The 24,922-nt window shown below is 42.3% G+C and overlaps 1 protein-coding gene across 5 annotated transcripts; it reads right to left on the bottom strand.

Moving 5' to 3' along the window:
• Positions 1-397: 397 nt before the first annotated feature.
• On the bottom strand, positions 398-24,805 carry ATXN2L (ataxin 2 like). 5 transcript variants are annotated; one of them, XM_051988621.1, is made up of 23 exons: positions 24,010-24,804; positions 22,149-22,185; positions 21,916-21,972; positions 21,759-21,830; positions 21,223-21,373; positions 20,650-20,774; positions 20,332-20,423; positions 19,911-20,111; positions 19,429-19,610; positions 19,178-19,285; positions 18,689-18,880; positions 18,519-18,590; positions 18,131-18,201; positions 17,429-17,733; positions 17,229-17,298; positions 16,664-16,810; positions 16,444-16,516; positions 16,088-16,275; positions 15,779-15,908; positions 15,554-15,675; positions 15,137-15,349; positions 14,577-14,766; positions 398-969 (listed from the first exon to the last, which is right to left on the bottom strand). In XM_051988621.1, exons 1-23 carry the CDS (start codon positions 24,294-24,296, stop codon positions 905-907), a joined length of 3,150 nt encoding a protein of 1,049 aa, XP_051844581.1. In that variant the 5' UTR covers positions 24,297-24,804; the 3' UTR covers positions 398-904. The 5 variants fall into 5 exon arrangements, with proteins under 5 accessions (XP_051844581.1, XP_051844588.1, XP_051844614.1 ...); XM_051988628.1 differs by having other exon boundaries at positions 398-966; positions 24,010-24,803; XM_051988654.1 differs by lacking the exon at positions 398-969 and adding an exon at positions 4,717-5,199 and having other exon boundaries at positions 24,010-24,805.
• Positions 24,806-24,922: the final 117 nt, after the last annotated feature.

Genomic DNA, 24,922 nt, shown 5'->3' on the forward strand with positions numbered 1-24,922 from the left:
TACTTCAAGAATTGTGGGAAAAAAAGTGCTTTGCCAACATACATATATTCTAGAAACGTTGTTAGGGTGGAAGCTCAGTAAGACTTTGATTCCATAAAGGCATGAACATCTCATAAAGACTGAGAAATGTTGCTGCTAAACTACCCTACTACAAAATTATTAAAGAGGCAGAACAGGACCAGTGCTGTTCTCACCACTACTGTATGTCTGAGTATAAGAAGAATTTTTAATTCTTATTATCATACTTGTTAAGTTTTTCACAATTTTTAAAATTTGCTTAGAAGTATTGTGGAATATAAGAGAATCAGTGTTATTGCTAATAAGGGATTTAAATTCACACTGTGAGAGTTTTGGGAAGAGCCATCAATTCCCTCATATACACCAAGAAACAGACCCATTAAATAGAAATGGCTGACCTTTATTTGTAGAATGTAAGTTTAAAATTTTGTTTGGACAGTTCAGTGTGTGTGTGTGTGTGTGTGTGTAGCGGACTTGCAGTTTTTTGAGTGGAGAACTTCTGGGATGTGGAAACTCCCTCTTCCAAAATACATCAGCACCTTCTTTGCAATGTATAATAGCCTTACAGAATTGACTAGAGGCATTGAGAGGCTCCTGGAACAATTTCCAAGGCTGGCTTTCTGTCCATTAAGCCACACTGGTTAATGTGCTTTTAAGGTTTGCAAAGCACTGTATAAATTACTTAATTTGATCCTCACACAGTTCAATAAACAAAAAGGGTCTACTTATATGCTAAGCATTGTGCTAAGCCCTGGGCATACAATAAGAAAAAGACAGTCCCTGCCCTCAAGGAGCTTACAGTCTAATGGGAGAAGGGGCAACTTTGGGGCTGAGAAGGTGTTGAGTATCAAAAACGGAGTCAGTCAATCAGCATGGTCATGAGACTTCAGGTGATCAGCTTATCCTGAGTGAGGCATGATGTTCCCTTGGAGTCAAAACCAAGCAGGGCTGCTGAGAGAAAATGCAGAGTTACTAAAGGTGAGTATGACACATATTAACACCTTTTTACAGTGGGAAGAAAAAAACCTCAGGTGAAATAGATCTTGATCCCACCGCTCCTACAGGGTAGTGGAGAAAACATGACATCCTAGGTCTTCTTCCAGGCTCCCAAGAGTATCTCCCCTTCCCCTATCCTGGGCTGCCTCTTCTGATTACTTGGAAATAAAAAGGCCTGCCAGTCAGGATAGGTAGAGAATTACTGCTTATAAAAACATAAGCCTTCATAGCTTTCACTTTCTTTGGGTTCACAAATATGAGGAATGAAAGGTGTTATCGGATTACTAGGGAGTCTGTCTCCCAGAAATGAATGAGTTCAAAGAATTTTAAATTGTGAGCTGGTTTCTAAAGCATCCTTAGAGAAAAGGATTAAATAAAGGTGGTCATAAATTCAGAACTGGAAGGCATCTGATACAGCAAGGTAAATTACCATACAGGTTAGGAGAGATGGATCCATGTTTTCCTGACTTCTCATGCAATACCTTAAAGCCTCTGAATTATGAGAAACTGCTAAAATGGGGAAGGTACTTCAGTTCCTGAAGGTACAGGAAGATGAGACATGGTTTGAAAAGCCAACCCAACCCAAGCTAAATTCATTGGTTGTGTCTCACTGTTCCAGTCTAACCCCCATTTTGGGATTCTGGTAGAACCCTTAAGGACTTGAGAGAGGGTTCATTTTGGAATCTTTCCCAGAATCCCAGAGGGAGGGAAATATTTTTTCCTAGGCCAGCTAAGTATAGGGAGTAACCCTTTCTCCCCCCCCTTTCAAGGCAAAATGAGGTAAATCCTCCCTATGGTATGTAGTCATGACTTGGAGCAGTGGCAGAGGGGTGGAGGTGGGAATAAATAGCCCAGCACTCCCATTCCAGTATCTTTTGCCTATTTTCTTGGGTAGATGAGAAAGGAGATCTTCCCCAAATAGCATTGTCTTAATGGATTCCTATTTTCCAAGTGTTTTATTCATTAAACATCGAGTACCTTAACAAAAATCCTTGCAAGTGATGAGTTAGCTCCATAGATAAAACAGCTCTTAAATTTTGGGGATGGAGGAGTATACAAAGGGAGATCAACATGCAAAAATATACATTTGGAATCTAACTTGGTATATGCTACAAGCTATTTGTGTACCTCAGGGATTGTTTTTAATTTATGAAACCAGGTTAGGAAAGTATGCTGTGAGCCTAATTTTTGCTAGACTTGCTTTCAATTTTATCAAATAGTGAATATCCACTTATTGGGATGTGTGGGTTTGTCAAAACACTATGCAACTGTGTTTTATGTTGAACCAATCCTGTATTCTTGGCATAAATCCAGCTTGATGTAATCTTAATATCACATAGCCTCTTTTCTAACATCTATTCATTAGGGATACTAGAAGTTTCTGTCACCTTCCAATTTAGGTTTAAGAGCACTTTCAGAATGACCAAAGGATATCCTTGATGAGATCCTTACCATTTTGCAAACAGTTTGTGGAATATTAGAATTGTTTGATAGAACTTGTAAATACACCTTGTCCTGGACCTTTTTGAGAACAAATTTCTTTTGAACAGTCATGTACATCTAACCACAATACAGAACAATGTGACAGAGGACAGCTTTATCAGGGAGTCAGGAAGACCTGAACTTGAGTCCTAGCTCTGACACTGCTCTGTGCAACCCTAAAGTTGCAGAATAAGGATAGAGAGGGAGTGTCCCTATAAGGGAAGCTCCCTGTATCTATGAAGATACAAGTCCTTATCCTTAAGAGTCAGAGAGAAGATACAAAGTACTTTGAGAATTCTCTGCTTCTGGTTGAGGTATTTGGGGGAAGGGTTCAGGAAGATGAATTTTAGCTGAGTCTGAAGCTAGATTTGCTTCAAAGAGATGTTAGGTGAGGACGTTCCAGGAAGAAATATAAGCTGGAAAACGAAAGACATAGCCATTTTGTCTGAGTTTCAAAAATAAAAGGGAATAGTAGGAATTGTTAAAGTAAAATTTCTGGGGATCAGATGATGGTGGACCCTTGAATGCTTCACCAGTTCAGGACTTTTATTAATAGTGGCTTAAGTTTTCAAAACTCTTCCTTCAAGTAGTGCTTCACAGTACCAGTGATCCCACTTCCCAAATGACTCTGAGCAAGAGTAACATGTTACATTATCAGAAAGGGAATTTGAGCTCAGGTCACCTGATTCCAAGATTGACAGTCGTTGCTCTTTCCAACCCACCACAACATCTGCTTTGGAACTTTAAGATCCACCAAAAGTGAATGACATGAGATCAGAGATGTTAAAATGACATGAGTGGAAAGGGGATGGATTCAGAGGGCAGGCAATGATGTTGATGCAGAAAGAAGGGGAAACTGGGAAGAATGTGCAGTAAACTTAGGCTAAATATTAACGGCCTTGTTTCTCTTTTTTGGGCAACTGAGGGATAGCAGGTAGTCAAGAGCACAAGGCCTGACAAGTAATACTTCTGTGTGAATTTTTTAAGTGTTGCTGGCCCAGGAAAGGAGCTTTAAATAAGTTAACAACATACTTCAGGCATAAAATACCTACAGCCCAGGTCGGGGTAGTCCAATAGTATTTGAGAAGGTACCGCGAAAGTGCATCAAATTATATTACAGGTCCTTTTAAATATGGCCTCAGCAAACTACAAATCCCGTGTGGCTATGGCAAAAGGGGGCGGGGCTCCTTTGTCCTTCCTGGTAATGCATTATGGGATCTGATATCCCGCTGTGGCCTAGAATGTCTTCCGATTTCTTCCGCGGACCCCGCTCCGCCGGAAGTCCTTGAAGCTTCGGACGTAGTTCTTGCTCGCCCTTACGTGACGTCACTTCCGGATGCTTTAACTTATCTTGTAGAATGCTGCAAATCTTTCCATCTCAAGAACGCGGCATGTCTCGTTCCCAATTTCCTTTCCGGTGATCCCTTTCCCCTTCTTGTCCTAACAGCAGCTACTCATCGCCACCGGACCCCAGAGATTAAAAGGCGGGGTGTGGCGAAGCTGCGGATTCTCTTACGCCCAGGGTACACAGACGGCGTAGTAAAAGGAATGGAGCGTGGAGGGAATCTAGGTATCCTCGGGAATGAAGTAGGAGGGCAAGGAGGGTGCAGGGGTCTGTCCAATAATGTTTAAAAAAAAAAAAATGGGGGGAGGGGGTGGGAAACAAGGGTGAGTAAGGTAAAGTGTCCCCCGAAGGGAACGAGGGACCTAGGAGATGGAAATAAGCAGGGAATGCAGGAAGTGACTGCCAAGGGGACGGAAGGAAGGTCAGTACATTATCACTCCAAATGTCTGTTGCCCTTAACGCCCAGGGGAGTGCTTGGCACATAGTTGGTGCCTAATAAATGCGTCTTGGTTGATCTTTACTGTAGTAAATGGTTCTCTTTTCTTTCCCATTTAATGCTGCCAGTTACACAGCTTTTTGTAGTTAAGAAAATATTCCTGATCTCGAACTTGATCAAGAGCCAGTGAAAATGAAGGATTGAGAAAGAAGTTCGGAACACTTCTTTTCCACGTCTTTTACCAGCCCCCCCATTAAGAGGCTGACTTATTGTCTCTATGATGACCAACTTTTTCTATACAAGCACAATTCCTGATGGAAGCCCTTCCCATTTTGAGCTTGTGGCAGCCACTAAGACTTGAGGGACAAACCACACATTAATCTTGGCACCATATGCCACATGGACTATAAACATGCTGACAGCAGTTACCCCCAAGAAATGAGGAAGGGAAGAGGCATTTATTAAGCACCTAGTTATGTGCAGGCACTGTTTTAAGCCCTTTACAAATAAGTATCTCATTTGATCCTCACAACAACCCTGTGAGGTAGGTGCTCTTACCCATTTTACAGTTAAGAAAACTTGATGCAAAGAGATTAAATGACTTGCATAAGGTCACAAAGCTAGTTAAGTGTCTGAATTCAAGAGAACTGACTCCAGTTCCATCTCCACTGTACCACTAAGCTGTCTAGGCAATATTTGCAAATAGTACAGTGCTTTTTAGCTCAATCAAGGGTGGAAATAAATCATAACCAAGTGAGGTATTTCAAACTTTGAGATAGGTCACTATGCCCCCAAGACATCCCATTTGGCTCATCATTCTGACTGGTTATTGAGTCCTAGGAATCAGTTTGAAGTAACAACTCAGTTACTGGCCTTGTAACCAGGCTCTGTAGGTATGGAGTCAAAATCTTGTTTTCTAGCACTGCAAGGACACAGAAGTTGGTCTGAGAGGGAACACTTACCACCTATGGGACTCTCATTCCCTCCCTTTAACTGTCTCTTCCCCTCTGGTTCCAAGTTCTAGCAGAGCCACTTGACACATTGTTTACACTGACTGTCCTGGTCAAAATGAGGGGGACACACCTAGGCATTGAGATGGCTGAAGGAACTGGGAGCTCTGTATCTGGGGAAGATATTGAGGTGTCATAGTTGCAATCTGGGCTACTGCTAAGAAGAGAGTAGAAAAAGTTAGAAACTTGAAAAATATGGAGCCTAGAAAAAAGGCCTTTCTCAAATAGCAGGAGAAAGAAAGTACTAAACACACACCACTAGAAGAGACAGCTAAAATTAGCATGCTCAAATAGACTCCAAAAGCCACATTTGGACAGCAACATTTTGGTAGTGGCAACCAATAATGGCCCCATTCCTCATACAAGGAAGCACCTGCTGTTTGCCAAATAGATGCCAGTCCCTTAAGAGACCTTACTAGAGGCCAATATTTGGGGTTGAATGGTAGGCAAGGTTTAGGGAAGAGGAAGGCACTCTTTAAAACATCTCTGATGTGGAGCATAAGTTCACTGGGGTCAAGTCAAGTTCATTCCTATATGGCATTTAAATTGTTTTCTAAACTTTGGATGTACACCTTATTAATAGGAGCAATTTTCTTCCACCCAGATTGGTGTGGAGCACATATGTGTTTGCAAACAAGGTAGGTGCTTGTCCAGGACAATGGGGTAGTGAAATTACTAGAGCTAGAGATATAAGTTGCTCACTTGTTTGTTTGTTTGTTTTTTTAATGAGATAATTGGGGCTAAATGCTTTGCCCAGGGTTCACACCACACTAGGAAATGTCAAGTGTCTGAGGCCAAATTTGAACTCACGTTCTCCTAACTCTAGGGCCCATGCTCATATTCACTGTGCTTTTCAGCTGCTCCCTCTCCCTCCTCTCCTCCCCCTGAGTTTGGCTACACATGGGAGAACACTCCTGTTACTGTTGGTTCCGCCCTTTGTGCAGGTAAGGGAATATGATGACCCGGGTTGGGGAGACTAATTCTCCCTGGGGCTCTCTATTCATTCTGATTGAGTTCATCTGGGAATATCTTGGAGAAGATTGTCAGAGAATAACTCTTCAACTTGGGTCAGACTGCTCCCAGTGATTCTATATAACCATGACCTGGTCTGACTCCCTGTACAAGATATAGAGAGGTAGCTGGAGGACTGAATGGGAACTTCAGATATACACCACCTTCAATGCCTTTCTTGGTGACCTTCCACCTCTTTTTTCTGGACAAGATTATATGCTTTGTGATCACAGGCAAAGTCCATAATCGGCACTTTAAAAACTTCTTTCTGTTCACATTAGATTGAGGCCTTATTCCTCCCACCTCCTGCTGCTCCCTTCATTCTAACAACATTCCTTTTGCAAGCAGAGGTAACTACACCTTGGTTCTTTCCAGAAAACACAGAGATGGATGGCGCAATTTTAACCACATTCCTCATTTTTCTAGTTTTAACTCTACAAGGGAGAGACATGACAGTCCTGTTAACTCACAAGGAAGAAAACATATCTGTGGGATTATTTCTTTAATGCAGAATGGTGAACTACTTTACTTTTCCCACTCTCAGCACTTATCCTAATACCTAGCATATAGTAGACACTTAAATATTTTCTGATTGATCCCTTCTGTCTCCAAAATTTATTCAAAAACAAGTCAAATGGTATAAATGATATGAATCCTAATAATTAAGGATGTATCTGGTAATAGGTAAATTTCTCCTTTTACCAATGCTTCTACTCCCACAATGTGTTATGCTTGGGAAACTTATGCTTCAAAAGCTCTTAACTCCAAATTTGCTTCCAGGAGATGGCATCTGGAAACGACCTTATTTTAAAACTCAGATCTTAAAAAGAAATGTGTTTTATACTGAGTATAACCAACCACAAAGCACGAGCAAAACAGATAATGACCGAAGAAAATAGGGACAGTAATTGCGACATTTTGAAATTTTGACTGCTTTTCCCCTCATCACTCACTGATTTGAAACACAAGCAAGCTCAAGTTTAGGAAGAAAAAATAAGTTGTTAAGCCTTTCCTGCTATCTCTAGGAGGATATACTAGGACATAGGGGGGGGTGAATAATAACCAACCTGTAGTGATAAAGTGGACATTTTTTTATGGTTACTTAGATCATAGTTGTCTGACCCACTTACTCTTGCAATTCTCACTTATGGGTTTCTCTAAGTTTATCCAATATCCTGATATCTTTTTCTCATTCTTGGGGTTACCTGAAATTTTGATGATTCCAAAGTCATTGTGTCACTGGATTTTCTGAGGCAAATTCAATTACATTAGAAAGCCCGATACATTCATCATCCAAAGCTCTTGGCGATCCCATCCATTTGTAAGTGTGAATTTTAGGTTTTTACCCAGCAAAGAAACACTTCTGCAAGAGTCACAACTTTTCTACATGTATATTCCTCAAGCCACTGTATTGTCTTGATACTGGATGCTGCTTAGGTAGCTGCTTCCAACTAAAATTTAAAACTATCTCAGGGATAGAACAAGAAAGGGAACAGGTACAACATTTGGGACATATGTATAAGAAAACATGACCAGAACTACTTAAATCCTATTTTGCATTGAAAATGGCAAAGAAAAATAAACAATCCTTTTAAGGTTTAGACTATCAGATCTACTTGACAAAAAGTCTTAGGGAGATGTGTTTTCGGAAACAGCATAGAGCTTGTCTTTGTGAGAAGTTCCAATTTTTGAAAATGCAATACCTATCCTGAAATGCTATTTTCAGAAAAGATGATTTTTTTTGTTACTAGTCATTAGCATGGGCTAAAAGCATTCCAAATTGTTACATTCTCCTTTCTTTAACCCTTTGCATGCCTGACTTTTGTCAACTTTCGTCAAATAAATTGTTCAATTCTTTTTGACCTATTTCCTTCCACTTAGTCTCTCCTTTCCAGTCTCTGTTCTTTTGTATTCCAGTTTGGTCAATCCATCTCCTATGCTTGACCATCATCCATATATCATGTTACCTAATTGTGGGCTATATCCTAAAATATTGTTCTTGGCCCTTTCTCTACTCTACCTCCACATCCAGTTGGTTTAAATATGTATAAAGAATAACTCCCAGATTTGTATACCCAGATTCAGTGTTACATTATTCCAAACTTCCCTATTTCTATGAAGACCACTAACCTTTTTAGTCATCTATATTTACAACCTACCATCATCCCTTTTTGGTGATGAACTTGACTCATCTAATCACTCACTCCATCACTTCTGGACTCTGCCTCCACATAAACTACCAGCGATATCCTAAAAGCACAGATTCAATCATATCACTACTTAGTTCAAACTCCAGCCAAAACTGGCCTTCTCACATCTATACCTCTCATTTCTACTAAGTTTTCACCCAAGCTTGTCACTCATCCCTGCACCTCAGAACTTGACTTAAGTATCAGATTCTATATGACACTTTATTCCTTGATCTCCTTTCACTTCAAATGCTTTGTATTTATTTTGCATACATCTATAAATACAAAGGTAGATGTAATATGTCCTATATAAGTGCATGAGGGCAGGTTTCTTTTTTATTTCTTTTGTCTTTGTATTACTAGTGCCTCCTACACAGTGTGCACTTAAATGTTTATCGGATTGAAAGGATACTCAATTTTTAATGATAAGGAGATCATATTTTGGATAAATCATTGACTTTTTCTCATCCACCCTCTTTATTCCAAAGATCTAACTGCTAAGGCATATACCACATGGAGATCAAAGACAAAACATTACTCAAAGTAATTCACAGCAGCAGCATCCTTTGTTGTATTAACGCAGAAATCACAATGTAGGAATTTAACAAAATCTTACTATTAACATGAGAAATTCAGGAAATATGAGGATATAAAATGCAGTGAAGTAAGCAGAACCAGAGAAATAACACACAATGACTAAAGTATAAATAGAGCAAATATGAAACTGAACATTAGTGGCAGAAATCTATTACATATACAGTCAGATATGGTAGGTGTATTTGTGGTTTAGCTGAACTACTATTAAAAAATATTGGGTAGGCATACATTCAGAAATGAAGGTGATGATATATGATCCCAACAAAAACAAGGTTTTTTTTTTTAAAATAAGGAATTGATGTCTTGAAGTTAAAACAACAAATTTATAGATGACTATATAAAGACTGAACAAAGAGCCAGAATACTGACAGATCCAAATTAATAGATTAGAATAGGACAAATCAAGTTAGATGAAATTTAATTAGGCATTAAGTGTTAAGTGTTACAACTACTAGATTTTAAAAAAAGATCCCACTAGAAAGTTGGGGGTAGATGTGGATCTGTGATTTTTTTTTTTTTTTTAAATAAAGAAATCCTCAATGAAGAAAACTTCCTTTCTACCCTGGTAGACTGATACCTTCTCTATAACTTAGAAGTTTTACAAGAGACTAGAGTTGTCCAACTCTCAAGCCCAAACTTCTCAGTGCTACAATCAGATGAAAATGTAATTGGGAAATATTTAACACAATTCAACAGAATGCTAATTTTGGGTTTTCTAAGTCAATGTTTCTACTGAAGTTTGACACCACTACTGGACTAAAGCATAGAAAGATTAAGTGATATACTTGTCCAGCCAGAATGTATCAGAAATGGTCAAAAGTTTTTCTGTTTTTTAAGTTGGCTTTCTGACCACTTCATCCAGACTCTTAATTTAACAAAGGCAGTTAAATATAAGCAACCTAAGGGCAGAAACTGTTTGGTCAAACATAATAAATGTGGTTGACCCAACATTCACACTATCCCAACTGGCTAGTTATACTGCTTTCTAAAGGCTTTAAAAGTCCTTTTCCTTTCAACAACCACATGGAGTTTTACAAATTTATTTTCACAAATAAAGAAACCTAGATTCAGAAAAAACAGGAAGAACCAATCATTAAATACCTTCTTTAGCAGACATTGTCACAGACACTTAGAAAAAAGACAAAACTAAAAAGTATTTTCCGTAAAAAGAAGTAATATCCTACACTTCATGAAGATCAGAATTCACAAAAAGACTAATAATGGAGATAAAAAAATGTTATGGTACATGATATAAACAATTCTCTCCTGATCTATTTTAACAGCAATTGACCAAAAAAAGGGAAAATAAGCGTCAAAAATAGTCATCAATTACAATGCAAAAGTTTAATCAATGTAAATTGCTAGAAGAGACCAGAAAATCCCTTAATCACCAAATATTTTACTTGCCAAGAAATCATCCAAAGGCAAAACTGTTAAGAATAAAGATGGATGATTATGAACACTATTTTCTCTCAATAGGATAACCTATTTAAAGAAAGCTTTACAAAAGATCCAAAGTAAGTCAAGTCAACCCAAGAGTATTCAGGGATGAAAACGGAATGAGAGTAATCATTAGAAAAAGGAAAAAGATTTGAATGAATTTTTCCCCATTAAGAACATTGGAACCACCTGTACTGATGCATGTACAGTTTTTGAACCCTGACATCACAATGCCATGATGAACAGGTTCACAGAACGAAAAAAGCATTTATTAAGTATTTAATATATCCAAATTATTCAGAAGAGAGAAATAACATTATTTTAGAACCAAGATGGGGAAAACAGCCAGAAAGAATTGATGCTAGAGGGGACATATAACTGTGAGGATGTGCAGAGAAATACCAAAGATCTTAATATAAAAAATAAAATGCCTCCTAACACCAAACTAGTAATATGTGACGATACGCTCTGCACAAAATGAGTTATAAACACAAAATGAAGGCATCCTAAGTGAGAGAATGAGTAGGAAGTAAAAATATATTTTAAAACCCACTGTACTTTATTGACTAAAAACTAGAATATTCTTCCAGAATTCATCTCTGTCAATCTATACATCAAAATTATTCAAAAAAAATTCATAGAGTGAGTGTTTTTTTTTCTGTTGTTGTTTTAAGTTATAACCGTCTTGTTGAATATTACCCTCCCTCTGATTATAAATTTTAGGTGAGGGATAAAATGGAGAGATATATATACTTGCCAATACATTCTCCTTTAAAGAGTCCAAATTTAAGAGAAATTTGATGAGGGCAGTTAAAGAATCCAGATGTTTTTCTTAAGAATGACATTCTATTGGTTGCATTTAGCCCTGGAAACCCATAGTTTCTAGACAAAATCCATAATCACTCAAGGATATTCTTTTGACCATCTACACAGCAAAAATTGAAGTGGATATAGGATGTCTTGCCCAGATGGTATGGTATGCATTTGGCTCAACAAATCTAGCAATTGTGCATCAGTACATACAGATGGGCAAACAAGTTAAATCCAGATTTGAATTAGGGGGAAAATAGCACATGGAATTTACCTTTTGGAAATTGCCCCCAATAAGCATCAAATCTAAGAAACAAAGGCAAATATTTTTGAATACTAATATATTGTGCTGTTGCTATTTTGGCATGAAGCCAAACAAAAGCTCGACACAAAGATGATATATAGGCACAGAGTGTGAGCAAACTGTAATATAGTAAAAGCAATAATAGCAACTTCAAAAAAGAGCAGGTTTATGTACAAGATGTCATCAAATAAATAGGAAGAGGATGAATATATATTAAGATAGGAAGCTAGTGTTCTACTGGTCAAAATAAAAAAAAGCACAGGACACTGACTTATATACCTTTTGTGCTAAAATTATGGGAGGATACACATCAAACATATGGACTGCAATCTGGATTAATGAAGGGAATTTAAGACAGAAGCTTCTAACTTGAGTGGTCCAACAATGCAAGAACATTGCAAGGAAGAAGAGTGTTTCCATACACTCAGGTCGTCTCATTATTTAAAATGTGCCCAAAAAGGAAACATGATTGATAAACCCTATTTAAAAAAAAATTCCCCTATGGCAGTAGAAAAACAAGACAAGAACATTCCCATTGCTGTCTGACATAGAAGCCTTGACCTGCTCCATTTCTTGTTGATTTACCTCTCTCTTAGACAGCCTGATCAGCCCCTGCAGCTGAGAATCCCCAAGCTCAAATGATTCTACAATTTCAGCCTCCCCAACAGTAGTTATTATCAGTGTATGCCATGATGCCAGGCAAAATTCCCCAAATATCTTAGAATAAGTCTCTGGAATATTATCATAATAGAGTAAGAGTGGAATTATACACACATCTGCTTTCATTCCTTCAAGTAGCAATCATGGAATAAATATGAAAATGCAGTATCCATCACCAGATTATCTCTTTAATAAAGCAAAAACCTGCATCTAGCTATGTTTTTATCCACATGCCAAAGAAATGCCATGAAATGCCTGACATGTCTTCACAGCAATTAGTGTTTACTTTTTCTAAAACTAAACCTTTTTTTTACCTATGACTCTCTCTTTCACTGCTCTTTTGAAAACCTTACACATTCTCATACTCAAAAATATGAATCATGGCAATAATTTACTTTTTGAAATATATCACATGTTGCCTTATTTGACCCACAAACCAGATTACAACTACAAGTTTATTAATAATAGAACTGAGAAATAGTTCCTAAGCTAAGACTTGACAGATCAGTCCTCTTGAACCCTAGACTCTATTAGACAAGACATCAGGGCATAAGTGAGACATTAAACAATTTCAAACTAATGACCTAGACCATCGCAATCTAGTTATACAGGATCAGAACCCTTGCCAAGAGCCACAAGATATAAGATTGATTCTCTTTATTCTAGCTAGCAAGCCCAAGAAAAAAAGGGCAGGTAATTTCTTTCATTTGGAGTGCAATTTCATAAAATTTTGAAGCTCATCCAGTTCAACTCCCCTCTTTTCCCCAATACCATTTTAAATATGAGGAAACCGAGAGCTAAAAAGGTTAAATAATAAATAAAAAACATGTAAGTAATATAATATCTAAGGAACTTCCATACTCTAGTGCTTTCTCCACTATACCACTCTGCTCCTGTGTCTGGGAGGAAGAGATGCACACGCAAACATATATGCACACACACACTCACACACAGGCGTGCACATATACATAAACACACATGATCATCAAACCAAGGAAACAGCCAGACAAATCTCATTAGTGACATCCTTCCCTCAACTTAAGGACTCTGGCCCCCAGTATCTTACCTCTGTATTTTTCCTTGATGCCCTGGTCCTGTGACAACTAGGGTCACACTTTTGTCCTTTTCCCCAGAGAGGGAATTCCAGGCATGTTGAGTTAGTTTAAAATTTTATTTTTTTTCTGTTTTTTTTTTAAATAGTTTTATGTAATAAAAAGTAAAAGTCCTTGTCAACCATCCTTGTGGGGCATCTGTCTATGTGTCTGTCTCAGGTTAATGGGAAAGAAGGATAAGGGAGCCCAAGTCTGAGGTTATAAATAATAGAAAATAAAAGATCTTCGTCTCCAGCAGGGATGGGAGGGAATGAAGGGGAAGAGTAGGAGGAAGGATGGGCCAAGCAGGAATCCTCCACTCCCTCTGGACCCTGGCCCCGCCTTGAGGTCCCCCCAACCTACCCCACCCCACCCCCTGCCCCATTCAAGGTGCTTGGTAGGAGTTCCTACTCCCCCTGTGGGGGTGGGCTGGGGAGGGGAGTGGAGGGCTAGAGTACTGGTCCGAGCTGCTGGGGGAAGAGATATAGGTCACTCCTCCCTCCACTCAAGGAAGTCTCTCAAGTGACGGCCAGGACCATCTTCAGTTCCCCGGGGGGTGGAAGGGGAGCTGCTGGGAGGGATGAGATTGAACTGGTTGAAGGGGAAAGAGAAGAGATCAGGAACATTAGAACCTAGCCATCTATCCCTTAGTCCAGTGCTGTCCAACTTCTTTGAAGGAGGCGGCCACATTTATGTAAAAACAACAAACCACAAAGTCCAATGTTAAACACTGGCCCTTTCAAAGCACGTGCCTGTTTCTCAAGTTAGTTTTCATTTCTCAAAGGCTCTCATTCCCACCTTATCAGTCTCATTCCTGTTTAACCCTTCCTAATTGGCACGCTACTACAGTTAACCACAGCTTGATAAGCCACAAGTCAGGTTATTAGGTGACAAGCCCAAGGACAGAGTGCAAAGAATGGAGCAACAAACTTAATCAAATTCAGGCAGCAGCTATGGCCTACAAACCACATTAAAACCTTTTGCAGACCAGATGCAGCAAACAAGCAACATCTATCAGGCGGCCCCTTCTGTCTCCCATTCAGTCCCACAATTCTTTCTTGCCACCAGCCTAAAATCTTCCTTGCCAAATTCCCTCAGATGGATTTCACGAATCCTTTCTACCTCCCCTCTTGTATATTTATCCCTCCCTTCCTGGAAAGGCAGATAAACAAGGCCTGTCTGCTCACCTTGGTGGTGTCCGATGTAGGTGTAGGGTGAAGGTGTAGAAGCAGAAAGAGCAGGCACACCACTCTGGGGCACACCCCCCTGAGGTGGACCCCCATGGCTCTGGGGTGGGTGCAGCAGCATCACCTGGGGTGGGTGGGGAGCCCCAGGATGAGGGGGTGGGGCTGCTGTAATTCCAGTCTGGACATGGGCCTTCAGAAAAGAAGCAGACGTGAGGACTTCACGAGGAACAAACAAAAAAACTCCTATCTCAGACAGCTGCTACAAATCATTATCAGAAAAATTCCTATGGCTTTGTTTTTCCACTCCAAAACAGGAGAAATGGGAAACACCCTATTTATAAAACTGTTCAGAAGGAAGAAAATTTGGAAAAGAAATTTATGACTCCCTGGGAATGACTATCATGGTCTAAATAACATGGGTTAATTAAAATCACAATAGGGGAACTTTAGTGGGATATTCAATAAGGCTGGGAAAATACTCTGGTAGTCCAAACAATCAAGTCCTATTGTGTAAATATACTAAAAAATGAGTCTAGAAAATGTTATTTTAGAATACTTACCTGGGTGACATGGGCCATATTGGTAAAGCCGTGGGGTAGCTGCTGGTGGGCATGGATGGCATAGACGGCAGCTGGCTGAGGGAAGCTGCTCTGAGGGGACTGAGCAGAGGGTCCCGGTGGCAGAGATGGTGGTGTGCCTGTTAAGGCACCTGGATGGTACAAGTTCTGTTGTGGCTGCCCACTACCCAAGTGTGGTGGCTGCCCTGCCTGATGCTGTCAGAAAAAGACGATTAGTTCCAAAGGCAGACAAAGCAACAAACTACTTTCACACCTAGCTTTACTTTGTGCCACTTCAAACCCTAAACCCATTCTGATGGGAGATCCCTTCTTCATTTCTCTTTCTTCCCAGTTTTACCCCTATCATTTCATAACCCTAGTATTTTGCCTCAACTCTTAATCCTCTCCCACGTCAGGCACCTGGACAGGGCTGGGGGCCGCATGCTGGGATTGCGGCTGGCTCCCAGTAGGGGTGGTGGCTGGCTGCGGCTGGTGGGCATGGAGCTGCGTGGCATGGTGTGGATAGGACTGGTGAACGGTGGCTGTAGCAGTAAAGAGGGAAAAAGAATCAGCAGGAAGAATGCATGAAAAGGAAAGGGAGCTTATTTCAGGACAAAGAATCTATAAAATATAAAAAAGATTTACCATAAAGGGCTTGGGGAGTGGGCTGCTCTGCTGGAGGGTACTGAGGAGTAGAAGATGAGACGATGGCCTGGGGGTGGCTGCCTGATGTCAGCATCCTTGGGTTACTCTGAAGCATTGGGGCAAAGACAGGCTAGAGGATAGGGAAAGAAAGGAAGGCTTGTGTTTCCTTGATACTTTCTATACATCCCAACAAATGCCAGTTGGCATATGATCTAACTCCCCCCTCCCCAAATCCTGGAGAGCCAAAAGTAGGATGGAAGGCCAACAAATACCTAAGGGTATTCTTACATTGGTTCCACCCCCAATTACCTGTGAGGGATAATGCGCCATGGGCTGCATCATAGTCGGCTGGCCTGGGAACTGCTGGGGATTATAGGAGATGTAGGAAGAATATGGTGTGGCTGCCACCAAAGGGGGCCCTGCAGCTGCTGCTGCCTGCATAATAGGGGGTGCTGAGGCTGGCTGGTGCTGGTCTGAGCGTTGAGGGGGCAAGGAACCTATAGATGAGAAAGGACACAGCTAAAGTTCAGCATTAATACCAAAAGAGAGTTAAAGTTGAAAGCCAGATGAAGTATTTTTAATTCACCAATTAATGACCCAATATTCCCTAATCCCTTAAGAACTCATGCTGCTGCATAGTTCGGACCTCTTTCCCCTATTCTTACCTTTAGCTCCCCGGTATTTGCCCTGCTGACCAGGTACAGAGTTAGATACAGGGTATGGGTACATCTGAGGAGCCTGGAAAGATCAAAAGGACCAGGGCTGTGATTCCCTCAAATCATCCAATTTTCCTCTCAGGCAGCACTGACAAAACCTGAGGATCACATACCCTAGTTGCTCTCCTCCCAAATATCCCCTTACCCCCCTTCCTTTTTCACTTCTTACCTGCACGGCTGGCCCCATGTGGATCTGAGGTATATAGGAGATGTATTGGGGGCTATACATCCCACTCTGGCCTGCTGTCAGCACAGGGATTGAAGGAGTTGAATGAGTCCGGGGACCTGGAGAAGTTGGGGTGCTGGTTGACTTGTTCTAAGAAACAAAAGGGGAGAGGAATTGAAGGGAGTTAAGGGAATATCGCAGCACTTCCTTAACAGCTCTAAGTATATAGGAGACAAGTATTAACTGAATAATAGTTAAAACACCTTAGCCTCCCAAGTCTACACCAAGTCCCTTTTATAACTTCAGTCTTTTATCCTAGCTCTATTCTCAACTACTCAGCCCTCTCTTAAATGTTTTAAGTATTCTTAAAATATTCTTGTCTCTTATGTTTCCCTTATATATTCCCTCTTTTTCCCTTCTCAATATTGCCTATTTCCAGATAAAGAATAAATGTTATGAACTGCTGTTGACCCACAGACTGCTACTCTCTCCCCCTCACTCCATCAGAGCATTGTTCATCCTTGTCCTTTCTTTCAGTTCTCTAAAATCTCTTCTGCTCTCATCTTACCACAGACAACAAAGGCTTTGAAGGATTGAACTCCTTGGCATTGGGATTCAGCGTCGACTTCTTCACTTGACTATGAAAGAAACACAAGGTTAATAATAGTAGATCTCTTATTAACTTAATACCCCCATCTTCTTGCATTGTTCCTTCAGTCTCTCTCCCTTCCACTCAAGCATGTGATCCCAAGTTCCCACCCCACTTACTCAGTGACAGGTCCCTCTTCTTTGTCATCCCCTTTGCTGATGCCCCCAGGAGGACTGCCCATTTGGTTCTGTCGAGGTGTTTGAGATTGTTCTGGTCCCTCAGTCCCTCCAGTTGAGGGGAGGGACAGCTTTTCCTCCTTATCAGGTGGAGATTCTGTTTTAGAGGAGCCAGAAGACACCAGGGGCTCTGGAGCCAGAAGGCCCTCCACCTCCTTTTCCTTTCCTTTGGCTTCCACCCCACCCTCCTTGGGGCCTCGGGGGGAGAAAGGATCTAGGTTGGCTTCAGGAGAACTGCTGGATTGGAGCTGCAGGTCAAAAACACATATTATGGAAATATGTTTAGAGGAAATGCACATGTTTAATTTATATAGGATTACCTGCAGTCTTAGAAAGGGGGGAAGAGAGAAGTAGAAAAACACAAGGTTTTTTGTTTTGTTTTGCAAAGGTGAATGTTAAAACTATCTTTGCGTGTATTTGAAAAAACAAAATACCATCAAGAAAAAAACAAAGGACTTAATATTTGCTGTTACACCCCAGCTCCTATCTAAATTCTTCTCAAAAATCATTTCTACCTTATCCTCTCCAATTTTTTTTGGATCTATTTACACCTTTCCACGTGCCTCATCTGTAGTTTCATCCTCCACAATCCTTTTGTCCTATCCACATTTCACAATTCATTCTACTAATTTTCTCAATCCTCACCTTAAATTGAGCTCCAAACTTCTTCAGTTCTTCCAACTGATAACGTTTTTGTTCATTCTGAAGCCCAGGGGCTAGAAAAGAAGAACAGAAAAGAGTAAAATATCATAGGGAAATTATCTCTCCTCCCTAGAAAGGCTAAATAAAGTCTTTTTTTTTTCTTATAACTTTTTATTGACAGTAAAGTCTTAAGTGTAGAAACTAGGAAAAAACAAAGAAGGAAACTTAAGGGAATGTAATGAGATATACTGGAATTAAAGCCTTATTAGCTCATTCATCTTGCTTCCCCATCATTCTTTTTACAATATAGAGGAAAAAGTCACCTAACATTCGAGTTTGAGAAAAAAGACACCTAATGTTTAAAGACGAGGAGGCAGAAACTAATCTTCACCTTTTCCAGCTATTCGAGCTAGTTCTGGTGGCTCCAGAGTTCTCCCAGGTTCCTTTTGGGGTAGTTCTTTTCCTTAGTGGGGGAAAAAAACCATACACTATAAAGACCAAATCAGAAATTAGTTAAATCTTGCCCTTTCTCTTCCCCTAGACTCCCACCATTCCCCTTACCATCATTAGGAGCTGTAACTTTTGGGGAGGTGGGAGAAATGGGGCCAGCTCCAGGTTCCATAGCTGACGAAACCGGAGGAATGGAGGTTGTAGAGGTGGGAACCGCAGAGCCTACAGGTGGCTCAGGACAGGAAGCTGAGGCTGGGGCAGGAGCAGCTGATTTGGGGGAACGAGGTGGGTACATCCGACCAACTACCAGAGTTAAACAAGTTAAACAATAGATTTGGACACATAATTCAACTTAACATACATATGGGCAAGTTACATTTTCTCCTTCTACTTATTTGACAATAATTATTTCTAGAATCTCAAAGACACACCTATCCCATCCCAAGAAAGTAGAATTTCTTATTCTCTCCTTATCCAAAGCTTTGCTGCCATTCTTCCCACACATTTCTCTTTAATTCTATCCAGGACACTTCACAACTTATTATTCCTTATCTCTTTATAACTTTTAACTCCTCATATAACACATTTTAGAAGTCTTACCTGTAGGAGGTGGGGCAGAAGTTTCTCCAGGGGGCCGGCTGCTAGGGGAAGACATGGTCTTTGCACCTCTAAGGGGCCTTTGGGCTTTCGGGGACATGCGGGAAGGACCTATAGGTTTAAAAAAGAAAAAGGAAAAAGGAAAAATATGACAAAAATGGCAAATATCAAATTATAGCATTAATATTAACCTTTTGACCCCATTCCAGTTCTACTTTCTGAATTTCCCTTTCCTTTCCACAGTCCTGGCTCACCTCCATTGATGCCACGGGGCTCAGGACCAGGAGTAGGACCACTACTATCAGGGTGGTGGGGGCCACCCCGAGGAGGCAAGGAACCAATGCCAGGTCGACCTCCCCGGGAGCTGCTGCATCGAACTCCTCCTCGGGGACCTCCCTCCCTCATCCTCTGGGGCAGAGGGATATATTTCCCTTCCCTAAGAAAAGGGAACAAACAAAGATTAATAAACAAAAAAACCCTAAAAACGAAAAAGCAGATGGGTTATGTTTCTCCTTAAATCACTGGCTTTAACTAGCTACTTTTTCTAATTTCCTTTCTGATTCTACTTAAGGATATCACTTGCAGACCAAAAGCTATTGCTGCAGAAATATGTAATTAATTTTACTTCCTTGGAGGTTAAATCCTGCCAATAAGAACATCTATATTTTCTAAGCTTCTTATCTCGTACTATCACCTCTCTTCCCCCAAAACCTGGGGCCCTCAATAATGTACTGACCTGGACACTAAACTGGGACTATCACGACCTGAGCCCTGTCGCTGCACAGAGCTATGCTTCTCCTCCTCTGTTCGTCCATCATCATTCTCCATAGCAATACGTAAACGATACTGAGGACTGGACTCTATTTCTCGGGCCAGTTGGGCTGCACGGAGCTCCCGTTGACGAAACTCTTCTGAGTTGTCTTTCTCCAAGGGAACCCTAGAAGATTCCCCATCCATAACCCATCATAACCACAATGCAAAGTCAAGAGGAGCAGGAGAAAAAAAGACAAAGGAAGGGAGGGAAAAAAAAAAAGGAAGATCAATATCAAAGTGGGGTTTATGTTTCTATCCCCCCCTTTGGATGGACATCTGTTTCTACCATCTCAATAGTTGCCCTACCTCCTAGTTCTACCTCTGGAAAGTGTTCAGAAACTCACGTATAAGAAGAGAGGCTACTGTCATAAGTTGTCTTTACTCCATAATTTTCTTCATTGAACTTGAACATTTCATTAGGGTCCCATCCATTAGACTGCAAAATGGACAAGGGAAAAAAGACACATGTTATAAGGAGGAAGAAAGAAGAAAAAATAGACAAATTTTAGGTAAGAACCAATAATTTTACCTCCCACAATTTCTATTTCTAAAGGTACCATCTTAAATTGACTAAATCCCGACATAAACATACGTTCAAGCCTACCAACCCATAACCCAACATCAGCTGAACATTATAGAAGCTCTCAGAAGATATAATGTACCATATCAGATTCAAGATCGTAGTCATCACTGTTGCCATCACCCCCTTCCCAGCGCTGTAGCACCTTTTCTTTGTGTTCACCATTCACCTTTGAGTTCATGGCAATGGCAGAATCTGTGAACTTATCTATGGAAATAGAGTTTGAAACTAAGAATCACATGAGACTTCATAGACTTCTTTAAAACTCAGAAAGGCAGAATGGGCATGCTACATCTGGGAAAAACAAAACCTCAACACAACTCCAACTCTTTTTTCGGGGAGGGAAGGGGGAAAAATGGGAGGCAATAAAAATTTGGTGACTTGTTTACAACCAGTTTATAAGTATCTGGCCTGATTTAAACTTAGGGAGGCCTCCTGATTCCAAGGCCCATGCCCAACCCACTGAACTACCTGCCTATCTCAAAGTCCTACTCTTCTTGAACAGGGACAGATAGGAAGACAGATAGACACAGACACAGACACACACACACACGGAAAAAGTGGCCTCACATGGTCACTCTGAACAGGAGAAAAGAAATGGCAGGAAACATTTCCCTCTCCTCCCAATGAACAAAGAAATTCCCCAAAGCATTACCCTTAGTGGCATAATTGAAGTCAACATTTCTGAAGTGAACCATCATCACATCACTTGGCTTAAACACCATGGTATCCACGATGTCCTCTCGACGGGGACCACCTGCTGGCTCAGAAGCCTTCCTATGAACTGCATCCACTGCTAGTTCAAACTGTAAGACCCACCCACCCCCCCCAAGGCCTTAAGTCAATACTGGAGAAGGCAGATACAGTCTGAAATTTTATCAAAGTAAGGAATTTGCTGTGCTACCTGCCCTTTTGATTTCCTTCCCAAATATTTCCTATTATATGTCCTAACTCCCAATTTCTAGTACCAAAAATCAAGTTGGAGATATCTTAATACAAAAATGCATACCTGCCCAGCATCAATATTTTTACAAAGCAAATGTAAAAAAATATATAAATATATAAAATATAAAATGGTTAACAAGTAAAGTGTTTTAACATCTATCTTTAAGACTGACTGCACTGCCTTTCCCACATTGCTCCCTTTCCAAATGGTTTCAATTTCCAAACTCGGTTGATGAATAGATTTACCTTTGAACTCAGAGTCTTGAAAATACCTTCATATGTGGTACCATTTTTCACTTTTACATCACAAGTGGAACCCTGGCAAAAAGAGTGATATTTAAAGACTTCAAGTTATACTTTATCTAAAGTCCCCACCAAACTACTTTAGAAGACAGGTACATACCACAACAGCAGTAAGGAAGTGCAGCATCCTAGAATTATTGTAGACACCTTCAAATACCTGAAAATAACAGGGAAGTGACAAGTTGATGACTGACGAGATGACAGCTATCAGGTAACCAATCCTACACCTTTCTGACTTTTCTTTTGTCAATGATCCCCATTTTCAGTACTATCCCATCTGTTTCAATCTCACATTTTTACATCTCTGAATTTAACTATTGGAAGGGTACTCACAGGTGATGGTGGGGGCCCCTTTCCTGTGCTCTGTCCCCTATAAAAACAAAGACACTTTCAATTATTTAAAAGTCTTCCCAACTCCTACATTTCTACCTACAAAGGGTCAAGAACGTTTAACCCAACATAAACCAAGTAAGAAAGATCCACTTCTTTTTTAAGAAATAATAAAGACTGGATCGGAGATGTCCCTATACCTTTTCAGGCCAAGGGCAATGAAAACCTCTAAAGCTAATAAAGTCTTCAGGTTTCTCCTCATCTTAAGGTTGGAAAAGAACTAGACGACTGATAGGTATTATTTTCACCTCAAAGCTCATGGTTTCATTCCCTGCCCAAATTGTTCTGTGAAACAAGAAATTAACAGGTCATCGTCCTGTTCTCATCAAAAGTCAAGGGAACAGAGCTAAGAATTTAAAACACCATCACCAACAAGGAACCAATGGTCAAACAAACCCAAGCACATGGAGCCGGATCTAAGACTAGTCAATATAAACCCATCACCCTATAGAGAAAACCAAAGGCACCTTTATCAAGCCCCTAAACCGCCCATGGAAGACAACTGTCTCCACCCCCTAGGAAAAGCCCCATTACCCATTCTGGGGAGAACTAACCGCCGTTGATACCGGGGTCCTCACAAGCTGATGTAACTGGCCGTTGGGGGGAGGGGGGGCCGTTTGGCGGGGTGAGGGGATCGCGCAGACGCAGACACTATCCACAGGGAGGCCTCACCCATTCAGCGCTTGCGCACTAAAGCCCTCAAGCTTCCTTCACGCTCGCTCGCCTTCCTGCCCCCAGAGCGCCTGCGTGCAGGCTCAATAAGCTCCACGAGAAAGATGTGTGGTCCGCCAAGCTCCCACCCCCGCCCTGACCTTAGAAACAGCCAGCCAAATATTGGACTCGACCGTGCCGGCTACAGCTATTCTTACGGAGCTGCTAGGAGCGTTGTACTAACACCCTGTCATAAGACGGCACCTTTTTCACGCGCACGTATTAGGGTGCGCGCGCGCACAGGGGGTTATACAGGGTCTGCAGTTCCCTCCGGGGGGAGGGGGGGTGTAGGCGCAGCCTATTTCTTCTTTACCCATTGGCCCAACTGTGGACTCCACGCCCCCCCCCATTGGCTATAGCTAGGGACCCCTTCCCGCCTCTTCCCATCCATTGGCTAAGCTTTGGGACCGCGAGACCCTTCACATCAATTGAGCTGGGACCCTACTCACCTTTACCTCTCCTCTTCTCCCTCCCCTCTTCCCCCCACCCCTCCATTGACGAACCCCCTTCAAACACTAACACACACACACACACAGACACACACAATCCTCCCGAGTCTTGCCATTTCTTCCTCTTAGGCCGGGAGTGGGGGGCATTCCATTTTGTCCAGTCCATCCCTCCCCGTCCAAGGCTAGGCTCTCTTCTGAACAATATGCTTGTTGGTAAAAGGGCCACCTTCTCTTCCCCATCATACCCCACTATTAAGCCTGACTTAGGGGGGAATCTCTTCCCAAATGGGATCAAATGGAGGAGCCCCCACTCTTCATTGCTTCAAGTCGGGGACCCCACCTCCTCCATTGGCCAGTCTGTAAGGGCACACGTTGCTTCCTCTTTCATCCCTATTGGCTGAGCCCGAGAGTCCCCGCCGAACCCCTCCTGAAAGTTGGATCGGGGACCCTTAGTGTTGCTCCCCACGAACAACTGCAGCCCACCGCCCAAGCCTGGACACTATCTCCCTTCGAAAGTAGCCGAGTCAAGGCACTCCGCGGGGTTTCCCTCCCGCCCCTTACTGGTAGACAGGCATTTACCAACAAGCAAAGGCCCTGGGCTGTCCCACATCCCGTCATTCCCCCCTCGTCCTGCCCCTCTTCACCTGGTACTGCCAGTAGCAGCGCCCCCGGGCCGTTCCTGATGTTGATGTGTCGGCGGCTGAGGCGGCAAAACCCCCTCACCTCCCCGGCGGATCCCACTGCCTCCGGCAGGAGGCCCTAGGCCCGGGGAAGCGGCAGTGGGCGGCCCCGGGACCGAGGCGGAGGCTGGGGTACCCCCGAGGCTTCCGTTGGGGGGGCTGGTTCCCCCGGGAGGCCGGCGTGCTGGTGCCGGTTGCTGGATGGGTGTCTGCTGGGGCTGAGATGGCTGAGACGGCTGCGGCTTCAACATGGTGGCGGCGTCCGGAAGGGGAGTTGGGGGGGGGAGGTTGGGCTGGGGCCGGGCCCGCCCGAGCGCGCGGGGAATGAAGGGGGTTGGGGAGAGGGGGCGCCGCCGTTAGCGGGTTGGGGGGGGGGCCGATGTGTGAGGGATACAAGGAGGCGGCGGCGCGAGAAGGCGCCGCGAGGCGGAAGGGGGGATCTCGCGGGCTTGAGGAAAGCGAGAGAGAGGGCGCGAGCCGGCGCGCGTGCGCGAAACAGTACGGGGTGGGGGGGGAGAGTTAGGGGGAGTGCGCGCGCGTATGAAAGCCCCGGGAGGGAGGGGGACGAGACGCACTCACACCTAGGCGGTTAGCTCTAGGTTAAGATAGCTAGCAAAGAAAGGTGAATCTCGCGCTCCTAGCACATTGGGAAAATTCGGAGGTAGGGAATGGAAGCGGGAGTTGGGAAGTATAGGGATAAGAGGGAAAAGAGAAATGAAAGGCGCACGCGCGTAAGGTATCGGAGTCTCTAGTGCGCCCCGTGACCGCCCGCTCGCCGCCGTCGCTTGACAATGAGCGTGTGAAGTACTGGGGGAGGGGCAAGAAAGGAGACAGGCTATAGGCAGCCACTACGCATGTACGGCTTTCTGCCTAGTGG

Source organism: Antechinus flavipes, chromosome 1 (genome assembly GCF_016432865.1).
Source record: "Antechinus flavipes isolate AdamAnt ecotype Samford, QLD, Australia chromosome 1, AdamAnt_v2, whole genome shotgun sequence".
NCBI classification, from domain to species: Eukaryota; Metazoa; Chordata; class Mammalia; order Dasyuromorphia; family Dasyuridae; genus Antechinus; species Antechinus flavipes.